This window comes from Pristis pectinata, chromosome 3 (assembly GCF_009764475.1).
Source record: "Pristis pectinata isolate sPriPec2 chromosome 3, sPriPec2.1.pri, whole genome shotgun sequence".
NCBI classification, from domain to species: domain Eukaryota; kingdom Metazoa; phylum Chordata; class Chondrichthyes; order Rhinopristiformes; family Pristidae; genus Pristis; species Pristis pectinata.
This window is the reverse complement of record NC_067407.1, coordinates 38,761,765-38,778,360: the sequence shown is the minus strand read 5'-3', so window position 1 is coordinate 38,778,360 and position 16,596 is coordinate 38,761,765. Positions and strand designations below refer to the sequence as shown.

The window sequence follows — 16,596 nt, the reverse complement described above, 5'->3', positions numbered from 1 at the left end:
TACATTTGCTACCTTCCAATTCTTGGGAACTGCTCTAGAATCTATGTAACCAGATTATCTACCTGTTCCATAGCCACCACAATCAAAAATCCTAGTATGCAGGTGATCAGGCTTGTGGATCAATTGCATTTCAGTCCCATTAATTTCTCCAAGACTAGTTTTTACTATTTCTAATTTCTCTGAGCTTCTAATTTCTTTAGATCTGTAGTCCTCCATTATTTCCAGCACTTTTCCATGACTTTCTCCATGACGACAACACAATATTTTTAACTTCTTTGCTACTTCCTTATTCGTTGATATAACTTCTCCTTTCTCAGTCTGTAAGGGATCCCATGTTAACCTCACCTGTTTACATATCTGCAAAAGCTCTTACAATCTTATTTTTTTTAAATGTCTCTCACTTCCCTAACCTCCTATCCTACTTTCCCTTTTCCCACCATTGCCCAAGTCCTTTGCTGAATTCTGAAATTTTCAGGCATATAGTTTATCTCCTATAATACTCTAGACCTGCAATTAAGCCTTTACCTTTGCGCTAATATTATTTGTCTCAATAGCCATAGCTGGACCAACTTTCCTGCTTTTTTGACTTAAAGGAGTACATGTTACTTGTAAACAACATATTAATTCCTATGAAGTTGCCATCATTGATTTATTATCATGCCTTTCAGTCTGGTTTTCCAATCTACATGGAATCTATGCCGCTTGTTTTCATAGTTTGCTTTATTCAGATTAAAGACCGCAGTTTCAGAATGAACTGAATTATTTTCAGTGTTTATATAAATTTTGCTCTTATCATGACCAGCATTCGTTAAAGCCCCTTTAACCACTAAATCATCAATTAATCCTTTCTGGTAAGATTAAAGGCAACTTGTTGCTTTGTAAATCTGGCACACCAACACCAATCGTTCAGGTGTGCTATTAATCATAATCAATAACATTAATCATTAATACATACGATAAGAAATTAAATTACTCACATTAATAATGTCTCTGCGAATAGAACGCAGTGGATTGCCCTCCAGCAACAGAGATTTCAACTTTGGAAGATTTCCTAGTTTATATGGCAAGCTGCACATCAAAGACCATTTCATGAATTAACAAGAGATATTCCAGCAAGTATTACATCCTAACCCTTTATGGGATTTTTATATAAATATAAATAAATTGACCCTATCTGCTCAATCAATAACCACCATGATAGTGATGGGAGGATAAAAAAGTCTTTTTTTTGTGTACACAATGGAAAATGTGTAAAGAAGAAAATAGTTTCATTAATAATAGAACATGGCTTTGGTATTAATAAGGGATAAGGACATAGTATGTAAAATGAATATTTAACTTCATTCCTCAGATTAGTATGCTCAGAGGTAAAAAAGAGACTAAAAAAAATGAGTGAAGTTCTGTGGACTATTCTAAATTAAGGGTGTCAATTAATTAACTGGTCCACTATCAATTAATCAGTATTAACACATGCAATTACTGTGATAGAAAATTAAAATGCTGATAGCATGCTCCTAGAGTTTAAAAAAATTCAACATTTGTTTCCATGGGCAATGATACACTGCCTTGGAGTCAGGATCAATCCAAAGGTGTTGGGCTCCTCCTCTTCCCATGATTTCAGACTTGGTTCTTCCTGAACCACTGCAGACTTTCTGATGAAAGTACTCACACAGTGCTGATGGTAGAGAGCTCCAGGATTTAGATCCAGACACAACAAAGGACCAATGATATATTTCCAAGTTGGGATGATGTGCGGCTTGGAGAGGAACCTGCAGGTCAGGTGCTATTCCTTGTGGAGGAGGTCATGGGTTTCAGAACTACACACACAAAATGGAGGGAAATGAACTGCCCTCTTTCTTGAACCGTTCCTCCAGCATTTTGTGTGTGTTGTTCCAGATTTCCAGCATCTGCAGTCTCTCTCGTGTCTCTAGCTTCGGATCTACATTGGGATTGCCCAAATGAGTAACTGCAGTACACACTGCAGCCACTATGATCAGCAGCATATGGAATGAATGCTTGGGTGACTGATGGGCTGTTAATCAAGCAAGTTTGATGGCATCAAGCTAATAAAGATTTGTTGGAACTGCACTCATCTAAACAAGTTGGACAGTATTCCATCACACTCCCGATTTATGCCTGGTGGATGGTAGCAAGGCTTTTGGGTGTTGGTAGATGAAGTAGTAGGTTTCCTACTGATCTTCTCTTGCCACCATGTTATTTACATGGCTGGTCCAACTAAGTTTCTGGCTTCAATGTATGTCATATTATGTATTCCTAACTATACAAGCTGGTAACTCGCTTAGCATCCAGGATGCATTTCCAGAAACAAGCATTATAGAGGTGTGTTACTGACAGCAGTGCTTTGCTAGGAATCCCTGCTCTCCCCACTGCAGTTCCAGGAACCTGTTGTGAATCACTGCCCTCCACTGGTGCTCCTGCAACAATGGATCATGCCATGGTTAGTATGGAGAGCCTGCCTGCAAAGGCTAGTGTTGGGCAAACAATGCAGCCACTCAGCACTGGGTGGGGATCTAGCCCACAATGAGTGTGGGCCATTGCCGGGACTGGCAGTGGCTGATAGTAGCCGGATCCTACAGTCTATTTTGTAACCTCCTGTTGGATGTGATGGAAACTCCTTTCTTCCAGTCTAGATGAAGGGTCTCGACCCCAACTGTTTATTTCTCTCCACAGATGGTGCCTGACCTGCTGAGTTCCTCCAGCAGCTCATTTTTTGCTCCATATTCATGCATCTGTAGTCTCTTTTGTCTCCTTTCTTCCCCTCCTTTTTTTGGGGCACAGCTCTCTCCAGCCCAGGGACTTCTCTACTTTTTTCCCCAGGGTCGAAATGTCTAATACTAGAGGGCATGCATTTAAGGTGAGAGGGGATAAGTTCAAAGGAGACGTGCAGGGCAAGTTTTCTTCTTCCACAGAGACTGGTAGGTGCCTGAAATGTGCTGCCAGGGGTGGTAGTCGAGGCAAATATGATAGAGGCATTTAAGAGGCTCTGAGATTGGCACATGACAACCTGTGAGAAATTAGGGTCAATTTTATGTGATGAACTATGATTTCTGTTACTTGTCCTTACAGAGACGGGGTTATCTCCAAACCTAAATGCCAAGGAAGACAATACAGAGTATTAATTCATTGCATCCCACATCTTCATGCCTTCCCATACAATTTTGAATCAATCCCTTGCATAGAATCCAAATTGATCACTCTTTGCTGCTATCAGTGAAAGATTTGTCCAAGCAATAGAAACTACACAATCACAACCATGGTTTACCTTCAGATATTCCTTTCTGGGAAAAGTGCACAGCAGCTCAGGGTTGTGAACAACCAGTAATAGCCTACTTGCTGTTTAATAGCATGGCACGGTGCAACATATGGCATATTCTAAATACACATATTTGTACCCTAATTAGAAGCATTTGTATTATTTCAGCTAAAAGTTAAAAAATATATTGCTTCTCATTCATAAAAATAAGAGATTCATGTAGTTACTGCATGTACCTGCTAATGTCATTATTTGTGAGGTCCAGTCGTTCTAGGCCTTGAAGCAGAAGAATTTCATCTGGCAGAGATTTCAGTTTATTGTCACGGAGCTCCAATACACTGATGGCACTTAAAGGTTTCAGGTGGTCTGGCCCCAAATACTCAATCTGGTTATTTCCAACATGCAGTTCCTGAAGTACAAAGGCAATAGTACAATTGTAACTATTTTAAAAGTATATGGAATACAAGCTAATGATAAACATTTCTATTCAATTATATAATCAGATTTTATTTTTAACCACCTTTTAATCTGCAATGTTTTTTCCTACAAGAGGACAGCAGGCAATGGACAAATCATAACCTTCAGTTTTTGAAGATATTCCAATTACAATATTCCCTTTCTTGGATTATTTTCTTCAAATATATAAATACAGATACAATTAATAGTAAATTAATGGTATCCGTATTTGTATGTAAATTCCTCATCATTCAGATCTTCCACTGATCTTCAAACAATTTCTACAGAGAGATGAACATCCTAAAAATGCAACTGTATTCTATTTCATTATATCTAAAATATTGTAGCAATTATATCAGATATCAAAGCTCAGTTTTAATGCTTTAAAACAGGTTGGGAGAACACATCTAAGGGTATACAGGTAACACCCCAACACACAAAAGCAATACTGAGATAGTTTAAAAAGATACATTAAAAAGATGGTAATTTTTTTCTTGGTATTCTCAAAGTACCTTCAGATATTTACAGGATGGAAACTCTGGTAGATGGCGAAGCCTGTTATGCCTCAAATAAAGCTGTTCTAATGAAACCATGCCTGCTAACTCCGGAGGGACACATTCCAGTTCATTACGAGTTGCATCCAGAAACTTTAAGCCTGAATAAATTAAGACAAATTATAAAGCAAGTTTATCAAGTGGTTTGTTTCACACTACAGCCATAGGAGTCAGACATCATTTGGAAAGATAATTCAACCAGAACCTTCCCAGCTAATTTCATTCATCTTCTTCCATTCTCATAATACAATTTTTTTCTAGCAATCTTTAGGCAGTACAGTTTACAGACAATAAATACATGTCTAAGGATCCATTCAATGCCCAAGTTCTACTGGGAAATTCTGAACAATTGCTATGAAGGTTTCCTTTCCCTTCTTGAAAACATTTTGGAAGAAAGTTTGATGTTAAATAAAAAAGAAAGCTGATTTTAAAAGTGTACCTTGAACTCCAAATGGATTCCTAACTCTTCATTTATTCAGTTCTGCTACTTAATTGGATCGTGTAACAAACACAGCATATTGTTGCCAGAGGTAGTGCTGCCACCTCACAGCTCCAGTGACCTGTTTGATCCTGGCCTCCAATGCCGTCTATGTGGAATTTGCACAGTCACAATGTTGTAACGCACAGAAATGGGCCCTTCAGCCCACCACGTCCATGCCAATCTTTTTGCCATCTATACTAATCTCATAGAAGGATATGGACTTAATGTGGATTAAGTCCATATCGTTCTAGGCGTTACCTATTTAAGAATCTGCCTAAATGCCTCTTAAACGTAGTGACTGTATATGATTCCACACCTCTTGTGGCAGTGAGTTCCAGATAGCAACAATGCTGTGTAAAAAGAAACTCCCCTCATCCCCTTTATAACTCCTCCCACACACCTTAAAAACTCTTTCCTCGCACTTTAAATGCATGTCCTTGTACTGGGAGACAAAGATCCTTACCATCTACTCTATAATTTTTATATACCTCTATCAGATTACCACTGCAGGTAAAACAAGCCCAGACTACAAATCTCTCCCCGTAATTCAAGTCCTCCATTCTAGGCATCATCCTGGTGAATCTCCTCTACACTCTCTCCAACACCATCACATCCTTCCTATAGGGTGGAGACTAGAATTGCACATAATACTCCAAGTGCTGTTGAACCAATGTATATAGTAGCTTGACATCCCAACTTTTATATTCTATGCCCCAACCTATGAAGGCAAGCATGCCTTCTAGTGCTATTAGGTTGGCAAGGGGGTGGGATCCAAAGCAGCAGTAAGGCAGATGAGTTGATACAGAATTCAATGACAAGTTCAGTAGACAAGACAGTCAGCAGCATGGCATGGAGCGAGTAAAGCCTGTTGGATTAAATTGCCTTTATTTCAATACAAGAGGGCTGACAGGTAAGGCAGATGAATTCAGGGCATGGATAGCGATGTGGGACTGGGATATTATAGCCATTACAGAAACATGGCTAAGGGAGGGACAAGACTGGCAACTAAATGTTCCAGGGTACAGGTGTTATAAGTGGGATAGAGGTGGAGAACAGAGAGGAGAAGGATTTGCATTTCTGATTAAGGTGATCATGGTGATAGTCTGAGATGAAATTACTGAGGGATCATCCAGCGAGGCTTTATGGGTGAAGCTAAGGAATAAAAAGGGGATGATCACTTTGTTGGGATCGTACTACAGGCCCCCTGATAGTCAACAGGAATTAGAAGAACAAATTGGCAAGGAGATTGTAGAAAGTTGCAAGAATTATGTTAAAGTTCTAAATTGGGGCAAGGCAAATTTTAACGATAATAGACAGGAACTCGCAAAAGTTGACTGGAGTAAGTTGTTTGCGGGCAAAGGGACGTCCAGCAAGTGGGAGGCTGTTGAAAGTGAGATAGCTAGAGCTCAAGGTTTAGATGTTCCAGTTCAAGTGAAGGGCAAGGCTGGTAGGAGTAGGGAACCCAGGATGACGAGGGATATTGAGGCTCTGGTCAGGAAAAGGGAGGCAGGAAAAAGGTGGACATCTATGTGTAGGGACGCAGGAGATGGGTGACCTCAATACTTATCCTCTGTTTTTACTGTGGAGAAAGACGTGAAGATTTCAGAACTTGAGACAGTTAGTGGGATGTCTTGATGATAGTCCACATTACAGAAGGGGTGGTGCTGAATGTCTCAAAACACATGAAGGTAGATAAATCTCTAGGGCCTGATCAAGTATATCCAAGAAAGCTGTGGAAAGCTAGAAATTGCGGGAGACCTGGCTGAGATATATATGCATCGTTGTAAGCAACGGTGAAGTGCTGGAAGACTGGAGGGTGGTTAATGTTATGCCTTTATTTAAGTAGGGTTGCAGAGAAAAACCTGGGAACTATAGACTAGTAAGCCTAACATCTGTGGTAAGTAAGTAACTAGCAGGGAGTCTGAAGGATAAGAAATACATGGATTTGGAAAGACAGGGCTTGATTAGGGAATTCAGCACAGCTTTGTGTGTGGGAGGTCACATCTCACGAATTGTGTTTTTTGAAGAAGTAACCGAGAAGGGCAAAGAGGGCAGGGCAGTAGACGCAGTCTATATGGACTTCAGTAAAGCCTTTGATAAGGTTCCACATGGTAGGCTGCTCTGGAAAGTTAGGGAGAGTTAGCTAATTGGATACACAATTGGCTCGATGGTAGGATGCAGAGGGTGACAGCAGGTTGTTTTTTTGGACTGGAAGCCTGTGACTAGTGGTGTGCCTCAGGGATCGGTGCTAGGCCTATTAATATTTGTCATCTCTATCAACAATTTTGATGAGAATGTAGAAGGCATGGTTAGTAAGTATGCAGTTGACACTAAAATAGGTGGTGTTGTAGACACTGAAGATGGTTATCAGTTGGCCAAGGAATGGCAAAAGGAGTTTAATTCAGATAAATGTTACATTTTGGGAAGACAAATCAGGGTAGGAGTTTCACAGTCAATGGTAGGTCCCTGGGGAGTGTTGTAGAACAGAGGGGCGCAGAAGTACATGGTTGCCTGAAAGTGGAGTCACAGGTAGAGAGGGTAGTGAAGAAGGCTTTTGGCACGCTGGCCTTCATCAGTCAGGCCACTGAGTATAGAAGTTGGGATAGAAGTTGGGATGTTATGTTGCAGTAGTACAAGACGTTGATGAGGCCACAGTTGGAATACTGTGTTCAGTTTTGGTCACCCTGCTATAGGAAAGATGCCATTAACTTGGAAAGAGTGCAGAGGAGATTTACTAGGATGTTCCCAGGACTCAAGGGACTGAGTAAAAGACAGAAGTTGAGCAGGCTAGGACTTTATTCATTGGCGTGCAGGAGGATAAGGAGTGATCTTACAGAGATACATAAAATTATAAGAGGCATAGATAGGGTGACTGCACACAGTCTTTTTCCCAGGGTTGGGGAAATCAAGAACTAGAGGGCATAGGTTTGAAGTGAGAGGGGGGTGATATAATAGGAACCCGAGGGGAAACCTTTTCATCCAGAGGGTGGTTCGTATATGAAATGAGCTGCCGGAGGAAGAGGTTGTGGCAGGTACATTAACAACATTTAACACACAATTGGACAGGTGCATGGATAGGAACGATTTAGAGGGATATGGGTCACTCGAGCAATGGGACTAGCTTAGATAGGCATCTTGGTTGTTATGGACTAGTTGGGCCAAAGGGCCTGATTCCATGCTGTACGAATATGACTCTTCACCACCCTATCTACCCATGTTGCTTCTTTCAGAAACCTAAGGTCCCTCTGTTCCTCTATGTTCCTGAGTGCCCTACCATTTACTGTATATGCTCAACCCCTGTTTGACTTATGCTCTACCCCATTTGACTTTCCAAAATGCATTCCCTCACACTTGTTTGAATTGAACTCCATCTGCCAACTTTCCACCTGATCTATATCCTGCTGTGCCCTTAGATAATCTTCCTTGCTACCCACATAATCAACTTTCATCAACAGCCACAAATTTTTTAATCATACCTCCTACAGTCACATCCCAGTAATTAATATACAAGACAAGCAACAAGGGTCCCAGCACTGATCACTATAGTACACCACTGGTCACAGGCTTCCTATCAGAAAAGCAACCTTCCACCACTACCCTTTGCCTTCCTGTTGGATTTCCTCAGGTGCTCCGGTTTCCTCCTCCACCCTAAAAGCATGATGATTAGTAATTTCATTGGCCACTGTAAATCACTCATAGCACTGATGGGTGATAGAAGGATCTGGGTGGAGTTGATGGGATTAGAGAGGAAATAGGTTGCAGTGAAATAAGGAGAGTGAGATTGATGGGATTGCTCTGAGAGCTGGCATAGATTCAATGGGCTGAATGGACTGTCAAAAGAACACACAAGAAAATATAAAGATGAAAATAAGAGGAAGCTCTAAAAGGACTCTAGCACTTGTATCCATCCAAAAGCAGAAAGAAAAATTCTCTCTTTCTTCAGTGTGAAACCTCTCACAGAAATTATCATAACATTTTACCGAGAGAAAAGTGCTGTTATTTCAATTCCCCTTGAAAAACATGCTGAGAATACATTTTAAGAGTATTATTGGTGTTCTACAGAATTATTTATGTACACAAGTCTTCTGCTATCCCTGCTACCACACCAGTATGGCCACTTGCACCACCCACTCTCCGATCCATGGGCTAAGCAGGGATGGACAGGTCACTCCAGAATTACTACCACTCATGGGGTGACAATAGGGTTTCCTGGCAGTGATCAGAGTGGACTGTGCAGAAAGTTACATTCAGTACCAAGTTTAGAAAGCAAGCTGGCTAATAGTCCGTGAAAAAGGAGTCTAGCATTACTTAACTCTGCTAAGAGATGAAGAGAGGGAGAAATGGAAAGAAAGAGAGGTAGAGATATGGAGGGATTAAAAGAAAAGGAGAAGAGAGAGAAGTAGAGGGAGGGAGGGACAATATGCGGAAGGCCCAGACTCTGCAGGCAAGGAGTCAACTTTTATATGAAGCGGGCCTCAGTTTGATTCACCACCTGCTTGTGGTTGCAAGCACTTTTATCCCTCTAACCTACCCTTTCACTCCCCTTCAAAGGCAACGGGTTTTCCTTTTGCATTGTTCACAGCTAGAGGTATAGCATTATTGTTGAAAAGTGCACATAAAGCCACAATTAAGATGCAATTAATTAATACTGTAGATTTTAAGATTTCTGTTGTAGGAATTTAAGAGTCTTGTCACAGAATTTGGGATGTTGCTGTACTTTTAATGTGACACTGTTATCTCTAGTTACCCATTTGCTAGCACATATCACAATATCAAAAGGTCAGAAGATAGCTTCAAATGGAGAACTAATGTAGGAAATTGTATTCATCTTATTTTCCAACTTACTTCTCATTTTGCTGATGTCTGAGGGTATGCTCTTAAGTTTGTTACCAGCCAGATTGAATCGCTGTAGATCTGCCAGCTCGCCAAGTGTGCTTGGAATTGTTGAAAGTCTGTTACTGGACATATCCTGTGAAGATAGAGTGCTTAATCAGTACTCCAATGACCATCACACAGCAGATCTCCAAATAACATTCTTAGGATGGGGAAAAGAGAAAATCCTTAAAGCAAACTTGTGTGAAAATCCAGACAATTTGCATGCATCTTTGCTGTCTTTTCAGAGACTGTAGTCATTTACTTATTATTTTTAAAACTGCTTATTCATTTTATATCCACATACTGACAGCTTTAAATTACCCTATAATAGGTCTTTTATGAAATTGTAACGATCCATCAATTTGCTGCAAGAAAATTCAGCAATGCAAACAAATAGGAGCACAAATTGACACATAAAATAATAAAGGTAGAAAGAGCAGGACCACCAAAAATGCCAAAAGGAGATTAGGGTAGTTTTAGTGCCAAATGCTTGTAGTTTTACTTAAGAGGTTTGTCTTGGAAGCACCCAGGGAAATGTTAGAGCAATGAGGGAGATTTTATTTGGTAAGAGTGTCCAGAGTTCATTCACCTCATCCAAAATCTATTTACACAATATAACTGTGAAACAGGAAACAAGGGCAAAAATTATTGCTTTATCATTTTGATAATGGAGAGAACAATCACCCATGGGATTGTTCTCCCTATTATCAAAATAATAAAGCAAAATGACTTTTTCATTTAAGTGTGGCACTATATATTGTTACACATATTGTTTTGAACACAGTTCCAGTTATGCAACCAAATAGTCAGCTCCTTTTAAATAAGAAAATGTAAATGTTAAATAAAAAAATGCAGTGGTCACTCAAGCGTATAACCTGTTGTTTGGTGAAAACATTTTGCAGATGGAACAGATTGCCAGTTTAAGAACAGACAAAAAGTTTACGATGGTGAGGTAACCTGTGCCACCTGTTGTCAGAACACAACAGCTTATAAATTGATGTGCACCCCACAAAAAGCATGTTATGCAATATGAATGCTGTTTCAGTCCTGGATCCACCACAGTACACCTCAGTAGCACCAAGCCTTGTTATTGAATCACTGTTACATGTTTCCCTTTGCATGCTCAGTATGTGAGATCTAGCAGTTCAGAAGGGTGTTGAGAGTTATGGAAGTTCAAGGCAGAGTCAGAGAGCAGGCAGAAGGGTGGGGTAGTGAAGGATGCCCAAAGGATAGAAATAATGTGCCAATGATTACAGCAATAATTACTGGTCAGTGGATGGGTATGGTTTACCATTCCTTTCATTGTATTCACTATGATCAATTCCAAAAGGTGTTCCGTTGATATTTATAGGGAGAAAATAAATTTAATATGACAGCTATGCATGTCTGAAACGTTACTGATTTTGGCTGACCTGCCAATTTGTTCCAGTATTTTCTGCTCTTCTTTCAGATTTCATGCAAGTGTGGTAGTCCAGGTCCTACAGTGTTTTCATAGTTATACAACATGGAGACCACTTCAGCCCAATAAGTCAACACTGATCACCAAGCATCCATTCTGTACCGATACTACCCTAATCCCATTGTATTCTCCCCATATTCCCATCAATTTACCTCCAATTCTACTACTCATGCACAAACCAGGGTCAATTTAGTGGTCAATTAACCAACAAACCCAGTGGTCTTTAGGATATGGGAGGAAACCAGAACACCCAGGGGAAGCCTATGTGGTCACAGGGAGAATGTGTAAACTCCACACAGACAGCAATGGAGGTCAAGACTGAACCCAGGTCACTGCAGCTGTGAGGCAGCAGCTCTACTAACTGCACCACTGTGCTGCCCCAGTGTCTATGCTCATTGCTCTTCTTTGGCAGCCTAAACTAGCCAACAGAGATGCAACTTACTGCAGCAAGGTGTCAGAGGATTGACAAGAGAAACTTATTGAGAGATAGACATAATAGAAAATCTGCAAAAAGCAAGACAGATGTCAGAATTACAACACATGTACATCTCTCCTAGAATATTGATTTATAAACCAAATTTCAAAATAGATCACAGTATTTCAAGAACAGGTCTCATCATGCAAGACAATCTCCTGTACTAGATTTGTGTATGCCATAATCTTCCATATATATCTCTCAATAGAGACAATATTTGCTTTTGCGAAGGTGCAAATGTAATCATTTTTCAGGGTTTGGGCATTGCTGATAAGGTCAGCATTTACTGCCCAATCTAATTACTCTCTTGAAGGTAGTAGGAAACCACCTTCTTTAACTGCTACACAGAGTCTGGTGAAGATCCTTCTTTTAGATAGGGAGCTCCAGGACTTAGACCCCATAATGATGAAGAGACAATGATAGATTTCTGAGTCAAGGGGTGCATCACCAGGAGAGGAGCCTGCAAATGGCAGCGTTTCCACATCTGATGCCCTTGTCCTTCCTCATAGTAGAGGTTACAGATTTGGGAGGTGCTGTCAGAGTCACCTTGGTATGCAACTCCAGTGCACTTTGTAATTAGTACATGCTGCAGCCACAGTGGCAGGTGGCGTAGAGAATGATAGGATGATTGGAATGCTAATGAAGTAGGCTGCTTTCCCTGGATGGTGTAGTGTTTCTTCAATATCATTGGAAATGCATTTATCTAGTGGGTGGACATTATTCCTTCACATTCCTTGTGGATGGTAGAAAGGATTTTGGGTGTCAGGAGGCGAGTCACTTGTTGCACGGTACCCAGCCTCAAAATCTGCTCTTGCAGCCACTATATTACTGTGGCTGACTCAATTAAATACCTGGTCAATAATGACCCAAAGGACGTTGATGATGGGGGACTGTGTGATGGTAATGCCACTGGACGTCAAGAGTACACTTAGACTTATTTGTTAGAAATGGTCATTGCCTGGCACTTGTGAGGTGCAAATGTTACTTGCCACGTGGTCATTGGTGAAGGAACTGAAGATGGTTGTGCCTTGGACATTGGACTGAGGAAGTCCTACAACAATTTCCCAGGGTTGGGATGACTGCCTTCCAACAAACACAACTGTGCAAAGTATGACTCCAACCAATAAGCTGTTTCCCTCTTCATTGCTGATTGACTCCATTATTACCAAGGCTTCTTAATGCTGCACAGGGTCAAAGGCTGCCTTAATGTCAAGGGCAGTCACTTTTACTTCATATATGGACTTCAGGTCTTTGGCCCATGTTTGGACTAAGGCTCTAACAAGTGGTCCTGATGAAACCCAAACTGGATGTCGGTGATCGGGCAATGGGTAAGCAAGTCAAAAAAATGTTTTAAATGCAGATTCTAGAAAAATGAAATAGAAATGGAAAAATCCTGGAAACATTGAGTTGGTCTCGCAGCAACTCTAAGAGAAGTGTTTCTGGGTAGCAAACTTTTGTTAGAAAGCAAGTAAGTACTGCTTGATAGCATGGCAGACGACATCTTCCAATGCATTGCCAATGATTGAGAGTGGGCTATTTGGGTTGTAATGAACTCCTTTGGATTTGTCCTGCTCTTTTGTATCAACAACAGATAAAAAGACATGTAATGTAAAATGTAAACGTAATAAGGGTAGCAGGAACTATTAAAAAGAAAAATATTGGTTAACATATATTTTATCAAAATGTAACATGTGGCTGTTTGAGACAGTCTAAGCAGCTTTAATAATAACTTCAACATACCAGGTCTTCCAAATGAACAAGGTGACCAATACCATCTGGAATCCTTTCCAATTCGTTATGTTGTAGTTGCAGATTTTTCAAGGTCCTTAAATTACAAAGTTCATCTGGCAATTCTTTTAGTTTATTGTGGCTAAGAGTTGGAAGACAGAGTAAAAGTTTATATATTCATTTATTTACATTTTTCTAAGGCAATACACCTATATATGTACTGTATACTGTATATAATTAATTTTATGGCATTTGTAAAAATGAATTCCCAGGTTTTATTCCATTGTCTTGGAATAATAAAGTATTCAGAAAAGAGCCTACAAAATTAAATTTAATAAGAACTATTGTATATGTAGGACTTTAAAAAATGTTTGTGTTTCTATACTAAGTTATTACTTCATACGCGTTTTCAGTCAATATCTGCAGCACACAATCACAAATACAGCAAAACACCAATAATCTGGCACTTTTAGGACTCCAGTGGTACTGGATTGACAGATTTTCCAGATTATTGGTTGTGACTCTGATTAATAGACCAATGCACTTTTAATTCACATTTTTCCTTTAAAGGTGTTACACAGTAGTACATTAAGTTTATCAGTAAACCAGGTGATTTTAAATGGAGTGTGGGAACAGAGCTCGAGTGAATTTAAGAGGAGCATGGGAGCAAGGCACCAATGAGTTTAAAAGGATCATGGGAAGCACGACCCAAGTGAGCCAGATGTCAAACCATCAGGATTACTGAATAATGGGAAAGCAGATTATTGGAGTTTTACTGTACTATAATTATATTGTGAACAAGAAAATTGCTTTAACTGTCAATGATCCTTTAAAATTGGTATGTGAATGGTATAAATAATTTATTTGTTAGTGCCTTGCTTGTTAATGTTCAAAGGTGTCTTTTTTTTATTTCCAAATTTACACTTGCTTTTGGGATCTAATCCTGCCAGTTTCCTAAACAGATTCCAAAAATGAACTCTAACTACATATCCATGCCATTGATTTGTGCACCTCTTAGATCATCGGACTCCAACCCGTCAAGTGTAAACATGATTTTACTACCTCGAGGTCGAACTGTTCCAACAACTTTTGGGAGCCATTTTTGGGAATGGCTGTGTTTGACCTCTAAGTGCTATGTTTGTGTATAAGTGCTGAGGCTTTGGTTTAGGAGGCTTCAGTGAGAGGAGGCTGAGCAGGTAGGTGCAGGTGAGGTTTTTCTTAGAATTATTGTTCCTATTAGAGTAGCTAGGATATCAGTTAGGGCAGTGGCATGCTCCTGCTGCAGGATGTGGGAGATCAGGGAGACTGCCATTGTCCCCGATGAGTTCACCTGCAGGAAGTGTGCCCAGCTGCAGCTCCTGACTGACCGTGTGAAGGAACTGGAGCTGGAGTTGGACGTAGTTAGGATCATATGGGTGCTGAGAGCATCATAGACAAGAGTTTTAGCAAGGTGGTCACACCCAAGGTACAGACTGCAGATAGCCCTGACCACCAGGAGAGGGTCCCCCTGTGGCCATTCCTCTCACAACAAGTATATCATTTGGACACTGCTTTGGCAGGGGGATGGGAGTGGTGTGAGAGGAGAGACTGACATCAGGGCACAGCAGCAGCAGCCAGGTCAGCAGCACTGTGGCTGGCTCTGAGTCTCAGCAGGGAAGGGCAAAGTCAGGCAGAGTAATAGTGATAGGAGTCTCGATAGTTAGGGCGACAAACAGGATATTCCTTGGCCATGAAAGAGACACCAGGATGGTACGTTGCCTCCTGGGTGATAGGGTCAAGGACATCTCAGAGCGACTGCAGAATATTATCAAGGGGGAGGGTGAGCAGCCTGAGGTCATGGTGCTCATTGGCATCAATGCCATTGGTTGAAAGGGGGAAGAGGTCCTGCACAGTGAGTAGAGGGAGTTAGGAAATAGGCTGAAAAGCAGAACCTCGAAGGTAGTAATCTCTGGATTACTCCTGGTGCCACGTGCTAGTCAGGGCAGGAATAGAACAATAGAACAGGTGGTTGAGGAACTGGTGCAGGGGCAGGGTTTCAGGTTCTTGGATCACTGGAACCTCTTCTGGGGCAGGGGTGACCTGTTTAAGAGGAAACAGGTTGCACCTTAACTGGAGGGGAACAAATATCCTGGCAGGGAGGTTCGCTAGTGCTACTTGGGAGGGTTTAAACTAGTTTGGCAGGGGGGTTGGAACCAGAGCACCAGGTCAAAAAGTGGAGGGACTGAGAGGAAGGTAGACGTCATGACCAGTAATAACAGGCAGGAGCAAGGTAACAGACACAAAGGAACGGACGGGTTGAAGTGTGTGTATATTAATTCTAGGAGTATTATGGATAAGGGTGATGGACTTGGAGCATGGATCAGTACATGGAAGTATGATAACAGAAACTGGGCCGAGAGAGGGTCAGGAATGGATGCTTAATGTTCCAGGGTTTTGATGCTTCAGAAAAGAGAAAGGGGGGGGGGGAGCGGGGAGTTGCACTATTAATCAGGGACATATCACAGCTGCACTCAGAGGGGACATAACTGAAGGCTCATCCACCGAGTCTATATGGGTAGAACTCAAAAATAAGAAAAGTGCCATCACTCTGTTGGGATTATACTACAGACCCCACAACAGCCTCCAGGACCTGGTGGAACAAATATGCAGGCAGATTAGGGAATGATGTAAAAACAACAAGGCTGTTGTAGTGGGTGACTTCAACTTCGCAGTTATAGACTGGAACCTCTTTAGTGCAAGAGGTTTAGATGGGGCAGAATTTGTTAGGTGCATCCAGGAGGGTTTCTTAAATTTATATTTAGTTATTCCTGCTCCCCATTAAATTAACATGTAGTTATTTCTGCTCCTGCAATTATTCCTGCTCCCCAGTGCAACTCCAACAACACCTCCCAAACCCATGACTTCAATCACATGGTGGCACAGCAGTTAGCATGATTCTTTACAGTTCCAGAGACCTGGGTTCAATCTTGACCTCAGGTTACGTCTGTGTGGAGGTTGCATGTTCTCCTCACGATTATATGGATTTCTTCCCACATCCCAAAGACATCGACCACAGCCCTCCTCAGTGGATAAGAGTAGCAAAAGATTTACAAAGAAGTTGTTACTTGGCATATGAGAGAGAATAAGAAAGCAAAAGGCAGGAGATGCACAGAAATAATGCTGCTTGCATGTTCTCCGCTAAGTTGTATGCCATCCTGACCTAAAAATATATAGAGACAAAAGAGACAGCAGGTGCTGGAATCTGGAGCAACAAAGAAGCTGGAGTAACTCAGCATGTCAGACAGCATCTGTGGA

At 41.0% G+C, this 16,596-nt stretch overlaps 1 protein-coding gene across 2 annotated transcripts in view; it reads right to left on the bottom strand.

Annotated features, from left to right (window-relative positions):
* The window catches only part of lrrc40 (leucine rich repeat containing 40), a 62,836-nt gene that overhangs the window by 32,247 nt on the left and 13,993 nt on the right, over positions 1-16,596 (bottom strand). For both annotated transcript variants that reach the window (XM_052013078.1, XM_052013079.1), the window contains exons 4-8: positions 13,315-13,444; positions 9,611-9,734; positions 4,243-4,385; positions 3,511-3,683; positions 978-1,068 (exon numbers count right to left, since the gene is read on the bottom strand). In XM_052013078.1, the coding sequence (XP_051869038.1) occupies positions 978-1,068; positions 3,511-3,683; positions 4,243-4,385; positions 9,611-9,734; positions 13,315-13,444 (661 nt within the window). The remainder of the gene's footprint in view (positions 1-977; positions 1,069-3,510; positions 3,684-4,242; positions 4,386-9,610; positions 9,735-13,314; positions 13,445-16,596) is intronic.